Source organism: Herpailurus yagouaroundi, unplaced genomic scaffold (genome assembly GCF_014898765.1).
Source record: "Herpailurus yagouaroundi ecotype Mexico unplaced genomic scaffold, PumYag 166, whole genome shotgun sequence".
NCBI classification, from domain to species: Eukaryota; Metazoa; Chordata; class Mammalia; order Carnivora; family Felidae; genus Herpailurus; species Herpailurus yagouaroundi.
The window spans coordinates 6,313,552-6,333,535 of NW_024412407.1; the positions used below are offsets into that span (position 1 = coordinate 6,313,552).

The window sequence follows — 19,984 nt, forward strand, 5'->3', positions numbered from 1 at the left end:
TGAAACAAAAGGTAATTAACATGTTGGGAACAAACTGTGAGCTGGGAGCATATAGCTAGATGAAAAGGCTTTTGATTTAAAGGCAAATTATCCCAAGTGGCCCTCTGGCACAGGCAATTTCTACTTTCACACTCATCAATGTGTCTGTGATCTCTCACCCTTAATTTCTTCCTTTTTAAAGGGCTGATTTGGACTGACTTATTTTTTTTCCTACTTAAATATGTAATGCATTAACTTAATTACACATCTCTGTTTAAAATTACATTTTTTAACATTTATTTTATTTTTGAGACAGAGACAGAGCATGAACCGGGGAGGGGCAGAGAGAGAGGGAGACACAGAATCTGAAGCAGGCTCCAGGGTCTGAGCTGTCAGCACAGAGCCCGACATGAGGCTCGAACTCACGGACTGCGAGATCATGACCTGAGCCGAAGCTGGATGCTCAACCGACTGAGCCACCCAGGCGCCCCTAAAATAACATTTTTAAAAGAATAGATTTATTTTAGAATATTGCTCTTTTCCATTCTTCCATCTCATGAAGCAATTTGCTCACTTCTCCGTATTTCCCTTCCACACAATTTACATGTATCTTCTATCATCTCTTAGCTTCTTGTTGTGATTTGGACTGACTTATTAAGAATGATGTTCTTAAGAGAAAAATCTTTTTGTGGTTATATGTAAACATGTGATAGGTTTGCAGAAGTTACAGTTAAAGAGGGTAGTGAAGTAGTCAGCTATGTTCCATTTATTTGAAGGTCAAACCAGCTACACCCTCAGGACTTTCTCAATGGTGCTGAGATAGGCAGTTGTTTTCAGGTTCAATCCCAGGTTATACTTTGCAGCTGCGTACATGATTTGCCTGGCAGAAAACTCCCCAGTGTAAGGTAAACCAGAATGTACAATGTCTTTTCTCAGATACTCTGTTTTGGAACCCTGCTGTGGATATAATAGGAAAAGTTTGATGGTGCTTTCTACATTTTCTTTCTAAACTATCTAGAATAGACATGAAAAAGCAGTAGGTAGAATCTCTTTCATATTTAAGGTCAAAGAGCCATAGCTGACTACACACACACAGAAACAAGCTGACTCCATATTCAGCATGGAGCCTGGTGAGGGACTCAGTTTCACAAGCCTGGGATCATGACCTGAGCTGAAATCAAGAGTCAGATGGGTGAACCAACTGAGCCATCCAGGTGCCCCATGATTTACATTCTTTAGTCACTCAAAGTAAGACACTGTCACTCCTTCAACATTCAAGTATAAATCAGGAATGACCGTAATGTTCCTCTTCAGAAAAATCTTACAAGCTCCTGGAGTTGTTGGTTCATTGGAAGCATCAGCAATGATCTTGGCTTTCATTCTGGGTGCACTGGCCTTGGTTACCTGCTTTTCATTGGCAGTAGGAATAAGTATGCCAGTTTGCTGGCAAGATACTTCCTAGGGCTTTGCCTTGGAGAAACCCAGAATTGATTCATGTTGCGATTTTATTTTTTTAAAAAATTAAGCTTATTTATTTGTTTTGAGAGAGAGTGAGTAGGGAGGGACAGAGAGAGAGGGAGAGAGAATCCCAAGCAGGCTCCACACTGCCAGCACTGCCAGCACAGAGTCTGATGTGAGGCTTGAGCTCACAAACTGTGAGATCATGTCCTGAGCAGAAACCAAGAGTCTCATGCTTAACTGACTGAGCCCACCCAGGTGCTCCGATTCATGTTGCAATTTCAAGTCTTCTAGTTCCTTTTGGTCAATGCCATCTGAATTCCATATTCTCCCATTAGATTCACCAACACCAACACATTTAGCAAAATAATGTAACTATAGAGTGCAAAATTGCCAAAGCCCTAAATAAGAAATGTTTTCTTTCCAAACCCTGGTGTCATTCCAAAAATGCTCATGAAAGAAGCTTCACTGAGGAAGTTTTCAATTCATGTAAAACACTGGCCAGTAGCGGAGATGTCAGCGGTTGAGACCCCAACTGATGGATTTACCAGGATAGCAGGCATGTGCGTTAATTTGCATGCTCTATGCAAGCCCTATGATGCTGGCATAGGTGTCAGCAATCTAGGACATCTCTCACTCACATTGCCTATGTCTGAGGAAAGCACATCAATTCCAGGACCAATAAAGCCCGGTTTTGTTAGTTCCACGGTGAACCCCCTTGTAATCTTTCCCCACTTCCTTACTGGTGTAGTTTTGGGGATTAATCTTAACACCAGCGTTAGCATCTCCAAATGGCACATCAACCCCAGCACATTTAGAGGTCATAAGGGAAACCAAAACTTTTATCTTCCCTAGATTCACACCTTGGTTGTAACGGGAGCGTGCAGTGCCGGCTGTGCTGGCCCCATAGCCCCAGATGACCTCTGGGGAGCCGTTGTCTTTCGGGATGGGGACCGGCAGGCTGAGCACATGGTTGCAGGGCTTCACGATTCGCAGGATGCCACACACCTGGGGTGCAGCTTCTTCTCCTCACTCCCCTGGTTCTGGATGTGTGCCGCCAGCCCGTCCTCCGGGATGCCGGCCTCACGGTCGCAGAGGCTTCTCACCACCTTGAAGAGGTAGGGGCTGTCCTCACAGCCCGCTGCCTCCATGTTGTCACGTGGCCGGGGGGCTGCGCAGGCCAGCGCAGCTGCCGCGTTTCTTGGTAGGGCGGCACGAGCTCTTGGAGGCCGGGGGGCGGGGTTGGGGGGAGTGGCCTTTTAAACTTCCCGCCTTCCCAGCAGTCTCCTTCCCTCGCGCCGCCCACCGCCTGACTGGGAGGAGTCGGCTGCACCTGATGGTTCTTTGCGAGGTAGGCCCGCCCTGACCAAAAAATGGAGGCCATTAACCCAGGTGCCTTTCTTTCCCCACCCTTGGGTCGTCCCTGAATGGAGGTGGGGGGTCTGCATGCTTAAGGAATTCAGCCCGCACCGTAGAGCTCCGGGCGCTCAGGCCTGGGGCGCGCCCTGCGGTGCAAAGAGGGCTGCGAGCGCTGGAGGTGGACCTGAGGCTGTGCGGGCAGGGGATTCTGAGGGCCCAGAGTTCTGTTTGGAGCCTGAGTTCCACAGTGTGCTGGCTGCGGGACTCTGCAGGACCCTCACCCTGTGGAGGGTGACGGGTGGGAAGGAAGCCAAACAGGAACCTCTAACTCCAGGCCCCGGGCCACAGTTGCCTGGGCCTAAAGGTGGTGCTGTTTAAAGGTATTTGTCCTTGGTCTCCGTCTGTTTTGAGAATTTTCTTTGTCTTGGGTTTTCAGTAGTTTATTATGCAGTGCTGAGGTGTGGTTTCTTTTGCGTTTATCCTGCTGGAGGTTCATAGTAGTTATTAGGCAACTCTCATCTTCAGACCCACCATTGTGTGCAGTCCGGGTTCTGGAAAGCGTATTTGACAAGACTTCTCTTAGGTTCCGGCACTAACGGGAGACTGCTTGCTGTTTCTGTTAGCAGCCCAGCAATAGCTGGGCTTCCACTTTCCAGCTTTTTCTTGGCACTCCCAGAACTGATCTCCTTATGCCCTCTCAGCAAGAAAGTTCCCCTTCTGAGCTCCACAGGCTCCCTCCTCTGAACTCCTGAGACAGCAGCACGGACAGGCAGCACGCCTCTTCAGGGAAGTGAGTCCCAGCTCACAGAGAATCTCTTGCAGGCTTGTAGTGGCTGGCAGTCCAACTTCATCTTTTTCCCCTAGCCCTAAGGACGGTAGCTACTTCCTGTAATTAACACCTCTGTATCACCATAATGTGCCCGTTTTGCTGTTTATTTATTTATTTTTTTAAATTCAGGTTAGTTAACGTACTGTGTAGTCTTGGGTTTAGGAGCAGAACTCTGTGATTTATCTCTTCTATATGACACCCAACTTCTCATCTCAAGTGCCTGCCTTAATGCCCATCACCCATTTAACCCATCCCCCTACCCACCTCCCCTCCAACAACCCTCAATTTGTTCTCTGTATTTAAGAGTCTCTTATGGTTTGCTTCCTCTTTCTTATTTTTCCTTCCCTTCCCCTGTGTTCATCTGTTGTGTTTCTCAAATTCCACATAGGAGTGAAATCATATGTGTCTTTCTCTGACTTACTTTGCTGGGCATAATATACTCTGGTTCTATCCACGTTGTTGCAAATGGCAAGATTTCATTATTTTTCATCACCGAGTAGTATTCCATTATATGTATGTGTGTGTGTGTGTGTGTGTGTGTGTGTGTGTATATATATATATATACACATACATACATACATACATATATACATCACATCTTTATCCATTCACCAGTCGATGGACATTTGGGCTCTTTCCATAATTTGGTTATTGTTGATAATGCTGCTATAAACATTGGGGTGCATGTGCCCCTTTGAATCGGCATTTTTGTATCCTTTGGATAAATATCTAGTGGTGCAATTGCTGGGTTGTAGGGTAGTTTGATTTTTAATTTTTAAAAACGTTTATTTATTTTGAGAGAGCATGACCAGGGAAAGGGCAGAGAGAGAGAGAGAGAGGGAGAGAGGGAATCTCAAACAAGCTCCACACTGTCAGTGCAGAGCCTGATTCAGGGCTCAAACTCATGAACCATGAGATCATGACCTGAACTGAAATCAAGAGTCAGGTGTTTGACTGAACCACCCAGGCACCCCTATTTTTAATTTTTTGAGGAATCTCTATTTTCCAGAGGGGAAGTCAGGTGCTTAACTGACTGAGCCACCCAGGTGCCCCTGATGTTTTTTAAATACTTGTTTTGTTGCTATAATGTGTTCTGCTTATTATTTTACTGATGTTATGACAAATTTTAAGTCCTGGGTTAATGCTATGTTGTATAATTTTTAGTATGTTATGTTCATTTGTTTAGATTTTGTTTAGGAAGGAAAGAGTTAAAAAACTCTACATTTTCTGTCATGTAATATGTGCATTTGTATGTTCAAAGGCCACCACCTTTGATGAAATCCTAAATATTCCTTCCTTGTAGGAAATATTTTTGGATGAGATGGCTTTTCAAGTCTGGAGAATAGCTATGTTGGAATTGTAGACTGTGAGACCATCTAGATCACAGGATATTAAAAACGAAAGGGGCCTTCAGTAGTGTCCAGTTATGCTGCATTATTTACAGGGGAGGAAACTGAGGTCCATAAAAAAGAATAACTCCGTCAAAGTCGAAGTGGGTTTGTGACCTTATAATTCATATTTTCTTCTAATCTACAGTGCTGTTCTATGAACCACACTTGGACATCTGATCACTATATTCCACTACCCAGTAAGAACTGATAAAGTGAGTGCCTTTTATATCACATTTATTTTACTGGTTGTTTGTTTGCTGGTTTCTTTGCTTGGCAGTTGTGATGTGCTTGGGTCTCATTCAATTTCCAAGTTACCAGGTGCGGCCGAAGATCATGGTATCTTTGTCCATGAGGGTCAGTTTCTCTTCTGGGTTAGGGGTGATGTCTGCCGAGTAACTTCTCTTTTTTTCAGGCAACCTAAGCTGTGCCCTAGATGTCATTGTCATATGAATGGAAATAAAAGAGATTTGGTTCACTAAGCAGGTGGCACTGCATTCATGATCCTATCCCAGGATATCTAACATGAAGTAAGGGAGGAGATCCACTGGTTGTATACCATCTTTCTATGCAGTGTTCATTCTTTGCTATCCTACATTGCTGCCCACGTGGTACTGAAGAGAAAGGAAGCTCCCTGCCTTAATTTCTGAACCAAATTGAGTTTTGACTGATGACAGAGGTTTTGTCAGTGTATGTGTTCTTTCACAAAGATGTAATCTTATTGCCAAAATATTGGAAAATTTTGTGTATTTTGCTGCTATGGGGGATAAATATGGGATAAAGTATTTGAAAGGGGACTACTCAAGAAAATACACAGTTACTATACTTAGACATATGCAGATATGCCCACTTTTCTTCATCACCCATCACTCAGATTCTGTCTTAAAAGGAATTCCCAGTAAGTCATAGATCGGACCATATAGAGAATGTGGCTAGCACTGTATATGCCACAGGTGAACATCTGAGACAGTCTTCTTCTCCATATGATATTAGGGGTCAGATGAAACTAGGGAGTAGGGAACTTAAAAAGGTTGAGAAAATGACCTGTCACTCAAGCAGTGCCTTTGAGGGCAGCATACTCAAGTACTTTATTGATGAGTATCTTGACAATGGAGTCTATTGTGGGCCTACTGTGTTTAACTCTTGAGTCTGAATTAAGCCCTCACGGTAATGCAAGTTTCTGGAGCACTTTTCAGAAAGGAATAATGGGCCTCACATTTCTTAGTTTGTGTTTAAGCTCTCCTACCTTTCTATCTCTTTATCCTATGCTTGTTTCTCCATGATTTTCTCTATATGGAACCATCCACACCTGACATACTTTGGCTCTTTGTATTGTTCAAAGAGACCAAGAAGTCATGGCTTGGCCCTGCCCTCAGGCTTCCATTCTCTTACTCCTTGTCCCTTTTATTTTTTAATTTTTTTAAATGTTTATTTTTGAGAGAGAGAGAGAGAGAGGAGTGAGTGGGGAAATGGAAGAGAGGGAGACGCAGAATCTGAAGCAGGCTCCAGGCTCTGAGCTGTCAGCACAGAGCTTGATACGGGGCTTGGACTCACGAACTGTGAGATCATGACCTGAGCCGAAGTTGGACACTTAGCCAACTGAGCCACCCAGGCACCCCAACTCCTTGTCCCTTGGGTTGGAGCATACCTGCTTGGTTTGGCGCTGCTCTCTCATGTTCTAGTGAGGACCCATGAGGCGTGGTTTCTTGACTATAGAAGGATGGGCAGGGGAGACCTCAGGGGAAAGGCCATGTGGGTGAAACCTGGCAGAAGCAGAAGAGAGACCTTCTTTTCTTGATTGTAGGGTTAGGGTCCAGGGTAGCAAGCTGATTGATCAGAGAACTGTCTTCTTAGGTTGTGGGCCTGGGCCCTTGATGGCTGTTCTCCAGTGCTTCCCAAATTTAGGGTCATCCCAGAATCTGGAGGCCTGATGCTTTTGTACCCAATAAGAGAAGGTTGTGATTGTGAATATATGGCGGCGAGTGATCTCATCCACCCCTCCCCGCTGTCCTGGTTTTCACTGTCCTGAAGGATTTTCTCATCACATTCCACCAGGAATGGGAATCACTAGCTCTGGGAGTTGCAATTCTCTGGTGATCATGTGGCCCACAGGGAATAGCCCTTGCTAGGTCTTAGGAGATGTAGTGTCATAGCTTATGAGAGCTTGTGTCCTCATCAGGAAAGTCAGGATAGTTCCTCATGCTTGCCTCAGAGGAATATTAAAATTAAGTAAAATCATAGGTCCAATGTGGTTTTTACCAAACAAAAGTGCTTCTCGTTATAAAAGTTTACAGTAATTACACTTAAAATGTATGTAAAGATGAGATTACCGGTCAGTTATTCCTTTCATGGTTTTAGCACTGATCAATTTAAGTACAATGATCTGTCTCTTATGGTTTTTATTTCACTAGAGCCAGCTGTCTGAGAAAGGATCAAATTTGGTTCAAACAGGGTCAGGGAGTTCGCCTTCATTTCCTGGTTCAGGAAGGACTGTATCTGAAATATATCAAACTGACTTTTAAAAAAGTATCTCTGAAGTCCTCTGCAGAACATGATGCTGCCATCTTTCTTGACCACCCAGTCCTCTTGTTTCTTAGTTGTCATTATTGGAAAGTTATCCCTAATGTCCAAATTAAATCTCTGGTGTTGTAGCCTGATCTTTTTTTCCCTAGTCTTTTTTTGTTCTTTTCCGTTTTTTAAAAAATTTATTTTAATTTATTTTTAATGTTTTTTAAAAATGTTTATTTATTTGGGGGTGGAGGGGCAGAGAGAGGGAGATACAGAATCTGAAACAGGCTCCAGGCTCTGAGTAATCGACACAGAGCCCGATGAGGTGCTTGAACTCACAAACCACGAGATCCTGACGTGAGCCGAAGTTGGATGCTTAATGAACTGAGCCAACCTGTTCTTTTCTGTTTTTTTTTTTTTAATCAAGATAAGTGTAGTCTTTAATCCCCATCACCTGTTTCACCCATTCCCCCCCCTCCACTGCCCCTCTGGTAACCATCAGTATGTTCTCTATAGCTAAGAGTCTGATTCTTGGTTTGTCTTTTTCCTTCCTTTGCTTGTTTGTTTTGTTTCTTAAATTGCACATAGGAGTGAAATCATATGGTATTTGTCTTTCTCTGAGTTATTTCACTTAACATTATACTTTCTAGCTCCATCCATGGTGTTGCAAATGGCAAGATTTCATTCTTTTTTATAGCTGAATTCTTTATTCATTCGTCAGTGGACACTTGGACTGCTGCTATAGTTAGGCTATTGTAAATAATGTTGCAATAAACATAGGGATGCATGTAACCTTTGAATTAGTATTTTTCCATTTTTTAGGTAAATACCCAGTAGTGTTATCACTGGATCATGTAGGACTTATATTTCTAACTTTTTGAGGAAATTCCATACTGTTTTCCACAGTGGCTTGTACCAGTTTTCATTCCCACCAAGAGTGCAAGAGGGTTCCCTTTTCTCCACATCCTTGCCTGTGGTTTCTTGTGTTGTTGATTTTAGCCATTCTGATGGGTGTGAGGTGATATCTCATTGTAGTTTTTAAAAAAATTAAAAAAAATTGTTTTTAAGAGAAAGAGAGAGACAGAGTGTGAGTGGGGGAGGGGTAGAGAGAGAGGGAGAAACAGAATCTGAAGCAGGCTCCAGGCTCTGAGCTATTACCATAGAGCCTGATGAGAGGCTTGAACTCGTGAACTGCTAGATCATGACCTGAGCTGAAGTCAGCCGCTTAACGAACTGAGTCACCCAGGCACCCCTCATTGTAGTTTTGATTGACATTTCCCTGATGATGAGTGAGGTTGAGCGTCTTTTCATGTGTCTGTATGCCATCTGTATGTCTTCTTTGGAAAAATGTCTGTTCGTGTCTTCTGCCCATTTAAAATTTTTTTTTTTAACATTTATTTATTCTTGAGAGACTGAGAGAGAGTGTGTGAGAGAGAGAGGGAGACACAGAATCTGAAGCAGGCTCCAAGCTCTGAGCTGTCAGCACAGAGCCAACAAGGGGCTTGAACCCACGAACCACGAGAGCATGACTTGAGCTGAAGTCAGCTGCTTAACTGACTGAGACACCCAGGTGCCCCTGCCCATTTTTAAATTGGATTGTTTGTTTTTTGGTGTTGAGTTGTGTAAGTTCTTTATATATTTTAGATACTAATCCTTTATTGGATATATCATTTACAAATATCTTCTCCATTCCATAGCTTGCCTTTTAGTTTCATTATTTCCTTCACTGCAGAAACTTTTTATTTTGATGTAGTCCCAATAATTTATTTTTGCTTTTATTTCTCTTGCCTTAGGAGACATATCTAGAAAACTGTTGCTATGCCCAATGTCAGAGAAGTTACTGCCTTTGCTCTCTTCAAGGATTTTTATGGTTTCAAGTCTCATGTTTAGGTCTTTAATTCATTTTGAGTTTATTTTTGTGTAGTGTGAAAGAAAGTGGTCCAGTTTCATTCTTGTGCATTGTAGCTGTCCAGTTTTCCTAACACCATTTGTTGAAGAGATTTTTTTCCCATGTATATTCATTCCTCCTTTGTTGAAGATTAATTGCCCGTATAATTGTGGGTTTATTTCTGGGGCTTCTATTCTCTTTTATTGATATGTGTCTATTTTTGTGTCAGTACCATGCTATTTTGATTACTGCATCTTTGTAATATAACTTAAAAGTCTGGAATTGTGATGCTTCCAGCTTTTCTTTTTCCAGATTGCTTTGGCTAGTTGGAGTCTTTTGTGGTTCCATACACATTTTAGGATTGTTCTATTTCTGTGAAAAATGCTGTTGGCATTTTGATAGGCATTGCATTAAATGTGTAGATTGCTTGGGGTAGTATAGACATTTTAATAATATTCATTCTTCCAATACATTAGCATGGAATGTCTTTCCACTTCTTTGTGTCATTTTGAATTTCTTTCATCAGTGTTTTATAGTTTTCAGAGTACAAGTCTTTCGCCTCTTTGGTTAAGTTTATTCCTACATATTTTTGGTGCCATTGTAAATGGGACTTTCTTAATTTCTCTTTCTGCTGCTTCGTTATGAGTATATAGGAATGCAACAGATTTCTGTACATTGATTTTATGTCCTGCGACTTTACTGAGCTATCAATTCTGGTTTTTTTGGTGGAGACTTTAGTCTTTAGTAAAGTCCTGCGACCTGAGCTATCAATTGTAGTTTTTTTGGTGGAGAAAGGGTTCTTTCTCTACAGTATCATGTCATCTACAAATAATGAGAACTTTACTTCTTCCTTACCACTTTGGATGCCTTTTATTTCTTTATGTTGTCTAATTGCTGTGGCTAGGACTTCTAATACTATGTTGAATATCAGTGGTAAGAGTGGATATTTTTATCTTGTTCTAGACCTTAAGGGAAAAGCTCTCAGTTTTATCACCATTAGGTTGATATTCCTGAAGGTTTTTCATATGAGGCCTTTATTATGTTGAGGTATGTTCCCTCTAGACCTGTTTTGCTGAGGGTTTTTTATCATGAATGGATGTTATCCTTTGTGACATGCTTTTTCTGCATCTGTCAAAATCATCATTTGATTTTTATCCTTTCTTAATGATGTGACATATCATGTTGGTGGTTTTGTGAATATTGAAACAACCTTGCATGTTGGGAATAAATCCCACTTGATCATGGTGTGTGATTTTTTAAAATATAGTTTTGGATTCAGTTTGCTAATATTTTGAGGATTTTTACATCTATATTTGTGAGAGATGTTTGCATGTATTTTTCTTTTTTCATGGTGTCTTTATCTGATTTTGGTATTAGGGTGATAATAGACTTCTTGGAATGAATTTGGAAGTTTTCCTTTGTCTTCTTTTTTTTTGGAATAGTTCGAGAATAGGTATTACATCTTCTTTAAATGGTTGGTAGAATTCACCCATGAAGCCATTTGTTCCTGGAATTTTGTTTTTTTTGGGAGTTTTTTGATTACTGATTCAATTTCATTGCTGGTAATTTGTTCAAATTTTGCATTTCTTCCTGCTTTAGTTTTGGTACATTATGTGTTTCTAGGAATTTATCCATTTCTTCTAAGTTGTCCAATTTCTTGGCATGTAGGTTTTCCTAATATTATGTTATAATTTTTGTATTTCTGTGGTGTTGGCTGTTATTTCTCCTCTTTCATTAGTGATTTTGTTTGTTTAGGTCCTCTCTCTTTTTTTGATGAGTCTGGTTAGAAGTTTATCCATTTTGTTGATCTTTTCCAAGAATGAGCTCTTGGGTTTCATTGATCTGTTGTATTTTTTTTTTTTTTTTTAGTTTCTATTTCATTTATTTCTCCTCTGATCTTTATTATTTCTTTCCTTCTGCTGTTTTTAGGTTTTACTTGTTGTTCTTGTTCTAGCTTCTTTAGGTGTAAGGTTAGGTTGTTTATTTGTGATTTTTCTTGCTTCTTGAGGTAGACCTGTACTGCTGTAAACTTCCCTCTTTTGAACCACTTCTGCTGCATCCCAGAGGTTTTGGACTGTTGTGTCTTCATTTTCATTTGTTTCTATTTACTTTTGCATTTATTCTTTATTTCTTGGTTAACTCATTCATTATTTAGTAGCATGTTGTTTAATGTACATGTTTTTGTAGTCCTTCCAGATTTTTTCTTGTGGTTTATTTCTAGTTTCTTAGCATTGTGATCAGACAAGATGCATGGTATGACTTTGATCATTTTGAATTTGTTGAGACTTGTTTTGTGGCCTAATATGTGATGTGTTCTGGAGAATGTTCTGTATGAACTTGAAAAGAATGCATATTCTGCTGTTTTCAGAAGAAATGTTCTCAATATGTCTGTTAAATTTATCTGGTCCAGTGTGTCATTCAAGTCCACTGTTTTTTTTTTGTTGCTGTTCTGTTTGGATGATCTATCCATCAGTGTAAGTGGGGTGTTAAAGTCCCCTATTATTATTGTATTACTATTGATTATTTCCCTTTATGTTTGTTATTAACTGTTTTATGTATTTGGGTGTTTTCATGTGGGGTGCATAAGTATTATAATTGTTGTATCTTCTAGTTAGATTCTCCCCTTTTTATTATATAGTGTCTTTCTTTGTCTCATATTACAGTTTTTGTTTTAAAATCTAGTTTTTCCAGTGTAAGTATTTCTACCCAAGCTTTCTTTTCACTTCCATTTGTATAATAAATGTTTCTCCATCCCCTTATTTCAATCTGCAGGTGTCTTTTGGTCTGAAATGAGTCTCTTGTAGGTAGCATATCGATGGGTCTTGTTTTTTTTTTTATCTGTCACCATATGTCTTTTGATTTGAGCCTTTAGTCTATTTACATTCAATGTAATTATTGAAGATATGTATTTGTGGCCATTTTGTTACTTGTTTTTTGGTTGTTTCTATAGATTTACTCTGATCCTTCTTCTCTTGCTTTTTTTCATGGTTTGTTGACTTTCTTTAGTGATATACTTAGATTCCTTTCTCTTTATTCTTTGCTTACCTATTCTTGGTTTTTGATTTGTGGTTACCAGTAGGTTTGTATATAACATCTTCTGCATATAGCAGTCTATATTAAATTGATTCTTGCTTAAGTTTGAAATCTTTCTAACTCTTCCCCACTGCCATGTTTTAGGTATATGTCATGTTTTACATTCGTTTTTTTTTTTTTAATGAATCCCTTGACTGATTTTTACAGAAATACATATTTCACTGCTTTTGTGTTTTTTACTTTTCATATTCTCACTTATGGTCTTTCTTTTCCACTCAAAGAGCTCCCTTTAATATTTATCATAGGGCTAGTTTAGTGGTCATGAACTCCTTTAGTTTTTGTCTGAGAAACTCTTTATCTTTCTTTCTATTCTGAATGATAGCCTTGCTGGTTAGAATATTCTTGGCTGCAAATTTTTCCCTTCCAGCACTTTGAATAGATCATACCACTCCCTTCTGGCTTACAAGGTATCTGCTGAAAAATCTGCTTATAGCCTTATGGGGTTTTCCTTATATGTAACTGTCTTTTGTCTTGTTGCTTATATTTTTTTCTTTATAACTACCTTTTGGGGCGCCTGGGTGGCGCAGTCGGTTAAGCGTCTGACTTCAGCCAGGTCACGATCTCGCGGTCCGTGAGTTCGAGCCCCGCCTCAGGCTCTGGGCTGATGGCTTGGAGCCTGTTTCCGATTCTGTGTCTCCCTCTCTCTCTGCCCCTCCCCCGTTCATGCTCTGTCTGTCTCTGTCCCAAAATAAATAAAAAAAACGTTGAAAGAAAAAAAAATATAACTACCTTTAACATTTAATTACTATTTGTTTTGGTGTGGACCTCTTTGGATTGAATATTTTGGGGGATCTCTGTGTTTCCTGGATCTGGATATCTGTTTCCTTCTCCAGATTAGGGAAATTTTCACCTGTTATTTTTAAAAAAAATTCTGCCCCTTTTCTACCTTTTTCTGAGATCCCTCTAATCTAAATGTTATTATGTTTGATGGAGTCTCTGAGTTCTCTGAGACTATTCTCATTTTGCATAACTTTCTTCTCCTATGCTCAACTAGGTTACTTTCCATTGCTCTGTCTTCCAGGTCATTAATTTGTTCCTCTTCTTCATCTAGTGTGCTATTCTCTCAAGTGTATTTTTAATTTCATTTATTATGTTCTGGATCTCTGATTGGTTCTTTTTTTTTTTTTTTTATCATCTCTGTGTTAAGGGTCTAACTGATGTTGTGTACTTTTTTCTCAAGTCCAGTGAGTATCTTCATGGTCATTACTTTAAATTCTCTATCAGTCATATTACTTATATCTGTTTCCCCTAAGTCTCTTGCTGTGGTTTGGTCCTGTTCATTCATTTGGGACATGTTTCTCTGTCTCTTCCTTTTGTCTAACTCTCTGTGCCTGTTTCTGTGTGTTAGAGAAGTCAGCTACCTCTTGCTCTTAATAGTAGCCTTATGAAGAAGAGGTCCTGTAGAACTCTGCAGTGCAGTGTCCCCTGTTCCTCAGGGCCTGGAATTTCAGGGAATGTCTCCTATGTGTGTTGCATTTGCCCTGCTGTTAAGTCTTGGCCTCTTTTTACTTCAGTCCGGTTGTCTGCAGAGGCTCTCTTTGCCTACTGTGGGCAATGTTTGGTCCCCAGCAGGGTGGTGGGGGGTGGGGTGCGTTTTAACATGTGTGGTGAAATGCTTGTGAAATGAGATCTGCTTTGTCGATGGAACTGAGGTCCCTCAAAATGTGTAGGTTGGGAGATATTCTGTGCTGTTCTTCTGGGGAAGGGGGCCTGGAGCTACTGGACCAATGGGAGTGTGACTGGGAAGAGTGGATCTGCTGAAGTGAAGTAGGTGGGGGACTTGGTGCAAACAAATTAGGTAATGAGTATTGACCCATGCTGGTTCCTACAGGTGGCCGTTGTTTATGCTGGTGTATCGAGGAGGGAAATGGTGCCTGCCAGCTCTTTTGCTTCTGAAGGGGTCTCTCTGTTTTCTCTGTCTCTCCAGGCCATGCTCTGAGATGAGTAAATCACTCTCTCTCTTCTGCCCTGGCATTTTTCACACTGCTGGTTCTATGCTGTATCTGCACAGGTTGTTGCTGTACTATCTTTTTAGGGACTCAGCTTCCTAATGCCCTCTGGGCTGTGCCAGACCTGAGTTGGCTGATTTTTAAAATTCCAGGCTTTAAATCCCGCTGGTTGTAAGAACTCAAGAAATTCACCTCCTCTTGCTTTCAAAGGCAAATGTTATGGGGATTTGTCCTCCCCATTCTTAGGCTCTCTGGTGTGAAAGTCTGGTTTTTGCCCTTCTCTGCACTACCAGCTCTCTCCCCACCTGGATAGCCATTGTCTGTTTCACTCTCAAACCATGTTTTACCCTTCCTGCCTGCCCTGATGTGGCCTCTTCTCTACCTTTAGTTGTGGAGTTTGTTCTGTCAGGCTTTGGATCACTTTCTGCTTATTTATGCTAACGTGAGTGTTATCTAGTTGTATCCATAGGATGAGGTGAGCTTAGAGTCCTCCTACTCTGCCGTCTTCCCAGCTGAGCAATCCTGGTATTTTTCTTTTGGAAAAGAAATTGACATCTCCCCATGTTAGGGCATTGGACTTTCAAACTTTTATTAATTTAATTTTCTTCTTCTAAGTCTTTCTTGTACCTCCATAATTTTTTATTCTTTTCTCATGACTCTATTTTCTTATCTGACATTCTTTTGATGTTCCCTTACTCCCTCAATTGAATGATGAGAATCTCCCCATTTCTATTATGGTGAGGTCCAGGACTGATCCTGAGATTACAGGGATTTCTGATGGGGATGAGGATGGAGGAAGAACCCCTGGTTCTGTAGTTAACCATTAGTTGAGTAGTGGGGGGCCACTTCCTCCCCCCTTAGAAGAGATGTATATTGGAAATACAGGCATCTGAAAGTTCAAGGCTCAGAGCCAGCTATATTCCTAGCCATTATACCCATATCTGGGTGGATACCATTTCCATTGGGGATTATCAAAAGAGGGCTACTTACCCAGTCCCAAATGCAAATGACCTGGGTATCATGGAGCAGTTGCTCATCCCTGAGGTGGACACACAAAGGAGTCATTTTGTTATAAGGATCTAGAAATGTCTCCCTAAGGGCCCTGAGCCCTGCTCACATCCTTAGTTTGGAGTATAGCCAAAGAAGGAGAGGTTGGAACTTATGGGGAAACTAAAGAGAGGCAGATGCAGATTATGGCACCAGCCATCCTGGTTGCTTGCACCAGACATATGGTCATTTGCAAAGCAGAGCAAATCATGGCCACCATGATTCTGTGTTTAAGCAGTGCTGGGCATTAGGAGTTAGCCAAATGTCTCAGTCCCTGGGCACTGCCACTAGAGCAGGTCCTTGATTTCTCACTTCTTACCTACTTTTTTTGTATGGAAAATGGATACAATGAGACTTTAATTCTCCTTATCCTATTCTGAGTCTCTTCTCCCCACCCCCACCCCCTCCTGCTCTCCCTCACCTTTTAGGAAAACTAACAACAGCAGCAGTTACATCCTGGGTCATCAGGTGGGTATTCCCAGAGTCCTGCAGTGACCTCTTTGAAAATCAGCCTTTCTTGGATAAAGGAGAGTATCCTTTAAGCTGAGGTAAACTTGGCACTTTTGACCTGTTGACCCTTAGGGATTGGCAGCCAAGAACTTTCCTCTATATCTCATGATGGATTCTGCCTGGCCCTATTTCCTTATCATTCTGGAATGGAGGTGATTGACCACGCTTGGGGCAAGATCAGAACAATTCTTTCTGGACTTGTTATATTTAAAGATTCTCAAGAAGTTTCGGACTGTTAATGAGCTCTGTTTTGGGGAGGGTCTAGAAAAGCATAGAGTAGTTTTAATTCCCAGAAAGACCCCTAGGCTAGTCAGAATCTCCTTTTGATTTGCTCCTCCCCGTGATTACTCCACCTATATTTGAAGTGATGGGACTTGTAAACCCCTGAAATAAATCTTACTTCATTCTGACATTGGAGGATATTTCACTGGGCCCAGTTATTTATATCCTTGATACTCAAAGTCTGGTTCACGAGTCAGCAGTTTTGGCGTCATGTGGTACTCTCTTAGAAATACAGAATCTCAAGCTCACGCTAGACCTACTGAATAAGAATCTGCTTTTTAACAAGGTATACAGGTGATTTGTATACATGCAAAAGTTTGAAAAGCCCTGATTTATAAATTTCTTCTTGGATGGGTGAAGGAAGAAACTCCAGATACGGCTTTTATGCTATAATTCTAGGCTTCTGGGTGTTTTGAATATTTTCCTGTAACACTAAAATTTTCATCTGGGCATAGGACTGTAGTTTAGAACTAAAATTTGACCACCATGAATAAGCATTCTGTTCTGATGTCCCCACTATTTAAGCCCTATGCCAGCCCTAGTAAGCCCATACAGCAGACTTCTATGCTTGCTGCCCCTCCTCTGCTGAAAAGAGGTAGGTCTCACTGAGGGTTGAGAGTATCCTCAGGTCCTCAACAGTCATCCCATGGGAGAAAAGGATCCCTCTGTGCCCATCTCGGTAATTGGGCTGGACAGAGGAGAGACTAGCAGTGCTCCTGCAAGTTCAAGGAAAGTCCATGTCCACTTGGCTGAAGGGGGAAAAGAAAGGAGGATCTCGACTCCAGCTCTTACCCAAAGGAAAGATGAAACTTTGGGTTGAACTCCCTCTTGTTCCCTCCCACCACTTTTGGCTTATCCAAACCTTGAAATACTGCTTTTTTACCTCGAATCCGAGCATCTTCCTGCAGCTGAAAGATAATGAGAATTCAGAGAGAGTCAGAGACTTAGAGGCCATCCATCTCCTCTGAAACTTCAGCGTACCAGCTGTACACTTACTTGGTCAAATGTAGGAATGTCTATGTGGAAAATAGGGGCTTTTAGGGATTGGAATTAAATTCTAAGTTTCCTGAAAGCAGAATTTTGTGTTGTTTTTATATCCCTCACACCAAACCACTTAATATAATGCCCTGCATACAGCATATGCTCAATAAATGTTTGTTGAATGATGAATAAATAAATAGGACAAGATGTGGCCTCTTTAGGGGTGGGAGACACAATTCATTACTCTCTTTTACTTTTTTATGTTTTTTTTTGCTCTCCCTTTTCTGGCCCCCTTTTACCCTCCTCTCTGCATCTCCAGTGGTTCTCTGAGGAGAACTATTAAACATCTATGATGGACCTTAAAAAAAAAAATCCTTCTTACCCATCCTAGAGTGAACAGCTGCTGCTGATACACTTTGGGACCCCTGAACAAACAGGAGCCTGGTAGATCATCTTTCTACCTAACGATGCTCTAAGCATGGGTCCTAAGGTTTGCCTAATCAAAAAGAAAGTACATTCTAATTCTACCTCTCTGCTATCTTTTGTTTGACATTCTTCTCTCAGTATTTAAGTATAAAAATTTTTCTTAGTAAGTCTGTAAGTAAGGAGTATGTTTGTTTGTATCAGCCTGGGGGAATTTATGAAGACAGGGATTTATCTGGTGGATCCCATGAAGAAGCGCTAGAAGAGAGCTTCAGCATAGAGGACATCAGAGGGGACTTTTAACTTAATATATAAGCCTTGTGAGGATGGAAATCAACACACACAAGTCTCACTTATAGATAGGCTTCTCCTCTTACTAATTCAAGCGTTATCTGGAGGAGACTCAGGCCTAAAGGGACTAAAGTTCTGGGTAGGGTAGAGGCACCCTGACCCTAAGGTAAAACTTGGGTGAAAATATCAAGTTTCTTATCTCTACCTAATGCCGCCTTTTACTTGCAGCCAGGTGGAGGCAAAGACTGCTCTAATTTTCCCTAGAGTAAGTCCTGGACATAGCAGCAGGATACAATGACATAGCTTCCTGGGACCATAGAAGGGGCTCAGTTCTAAGGCGAAGATAGTGATTTAGAAGAGGTTTATTTTCAGTGCTTTGTCAATCAATTTATACATGACTTCTTGCCAACTAGAAAGAGAGAGCTACTGTTTCTGAGACCACTGGAAGCTCATATTATACTTAGATGCTAATTTTAATGAAACTGTGTCTTTATTCAGAGGAACAAAAGTTAAGAATCTGTGTAGAAGTTTCCCATTTGCTTTGGTTTTATGATATTAGTACCTGTCCTAAGTTATGTGTTTACCTATGTAAATAGTCTACTGATAGGTCATTGTGTAGACAGTGCCTATTGTTGTCCACTGTAACAGACAGAAAAAAAAAAGGCGGGACAGCAGGCTTGATAGGACCCAGATATATCAACACCTTGAGCAAGCTGGGGACAGTGCATGTTTGAGTATATTTTTAAAATATTTGATCAGTATTTGTATAGAAAAAGACTGAAATCTATGTGGAGGGAGAGCAGAGGAGGAGGAATGTTTCTATTTAGCAGAGACATTTAGCTCTGACCTCTAATTTGCACTTCCCTACAGTGAATAGACATACTTGTCTAATAAGGAATTTACCACATCACTTGGGGACTCTTCCTAACTCAGTCATTTATCAGTGTTTCATATAATTACACAGTATTCTTGCTCAGAGAAGTTCTGGTAGATACAATTTTCTCTATTGTCATATTTCCACGAGGGGATTGTTAGGCATCTTCTTCCCTTAGCTTCCTGAACTGACAAGCCAGTGCTGCTCTTTAAAGGGAGAATTCACTAGATAAAGGACTGAAACTTAAACTTTGATCAGAGTTAACATCACAGTAGGGTATGGAAAACATGGGAGCAAGGGAAAAGTGATGTGGCCAGGGAATTTAGAAAATTGAAATTTAATCTCACCTCTTTTTGTATATCCCTAAAAGCCATTAGTACCTGAAAGAAGACACAAAACTTGTGAAAAAATTAATTTATAGACTTTATTACAAAGGGATTATATATATAGAATCTTCCAGCTATTAGGCTGTAGGGTGTGAATGCCAAGAGACCATGGCTTCCTAGCTTTAGCAATAGATCCCATTGACTTCTCTACATATATCTGGGCCACCATTTCTCCATATGGTAAATGGGTGAAATGCAGGAAGTTATTTAAAAAGGGCTGAGTTGTGAGAGGAATATAAGTGAAACCTATTATACTTTGTTTAATTGGTCCTTGTTCTGAAGCTAAGCATAGCTATTAAAGTCAACACATATTTGTATTGGAGGACAACACCAAATATTGGTGAAGATACAGAGCAGTCAGAACTCTCCTACATTGTTGGAAGGAGTGTAGAATTGTATATTCACTTTGGAAAAAGCTTTGGCAGTTCTTGTAAAACTGACTATGTACCTACCCTCACACCTAGCCATGGATGGATAGAATGACTGTTAGAAATCTGAGTTGCCTCATTTTGGGAGAAGGATGAAGACTTTGAGACAGATAGTTATGTCTTGTTTGGTAGAAATATAGAGTTGTTTTTGTTGAAATTCAGGAGTTTCAACAGGTGTGTGCAGGTGCATATGGAAGCTGGATAGTCTGTGGGGTAGACTATGCCAGTTACCAGCTTACTACCTTTGTTCACTCTTTGTTTTATCATATCCTTTTTTATGTCATAGGTATCCAATTATGTATTGGTTCTCA

The 19,984-nt window shown here is 40.8% G+C and overlaps 1 protein-coding gene and 1 pseudogene across 1 annotated transcript; both read right to left on the reverse strand.

Moving 5' to 3' along the window:
- Positions 1-765: 765 nt before the first annotated feature.
- LOC121039063 (glutamate dehydrogenase 1, mitochondrial-like) lies at positions 766-2,282 on the reverse strand (annotated as a pseudogene).
- A 2,942-nt stretch (positions 2,283-5,224) lies between these two features.
- On the reverse strand, positions 5,225-19,253 carry CUNH12orf54 (chromosome unknown C12orf54 homolog). The gene is made up of 5 exons (XM_040489064.1): positions 19,207-19,253; positions 17,174-17,198; positions 15,442-15,490; positions 6,662-6,946; positions 5,225-5,445 (listed from the first exon to the last, which is right to left on the reverse strand). Exons 1-4 carry the CDS (start codon positions 19,231-19,233, stop codon positions 6,820-6,822), a joined length of 228 nt encoding a protein of 75 aa, XP_040344998.1. The 5' UTR covers positions 19,234-19,253; the 3' UTR covers positions 5,225-5,445; positions 6,662-6,819.
- Between the last annotated feature and the right edge of the window lie 731 nt (positions 19,254-19,984).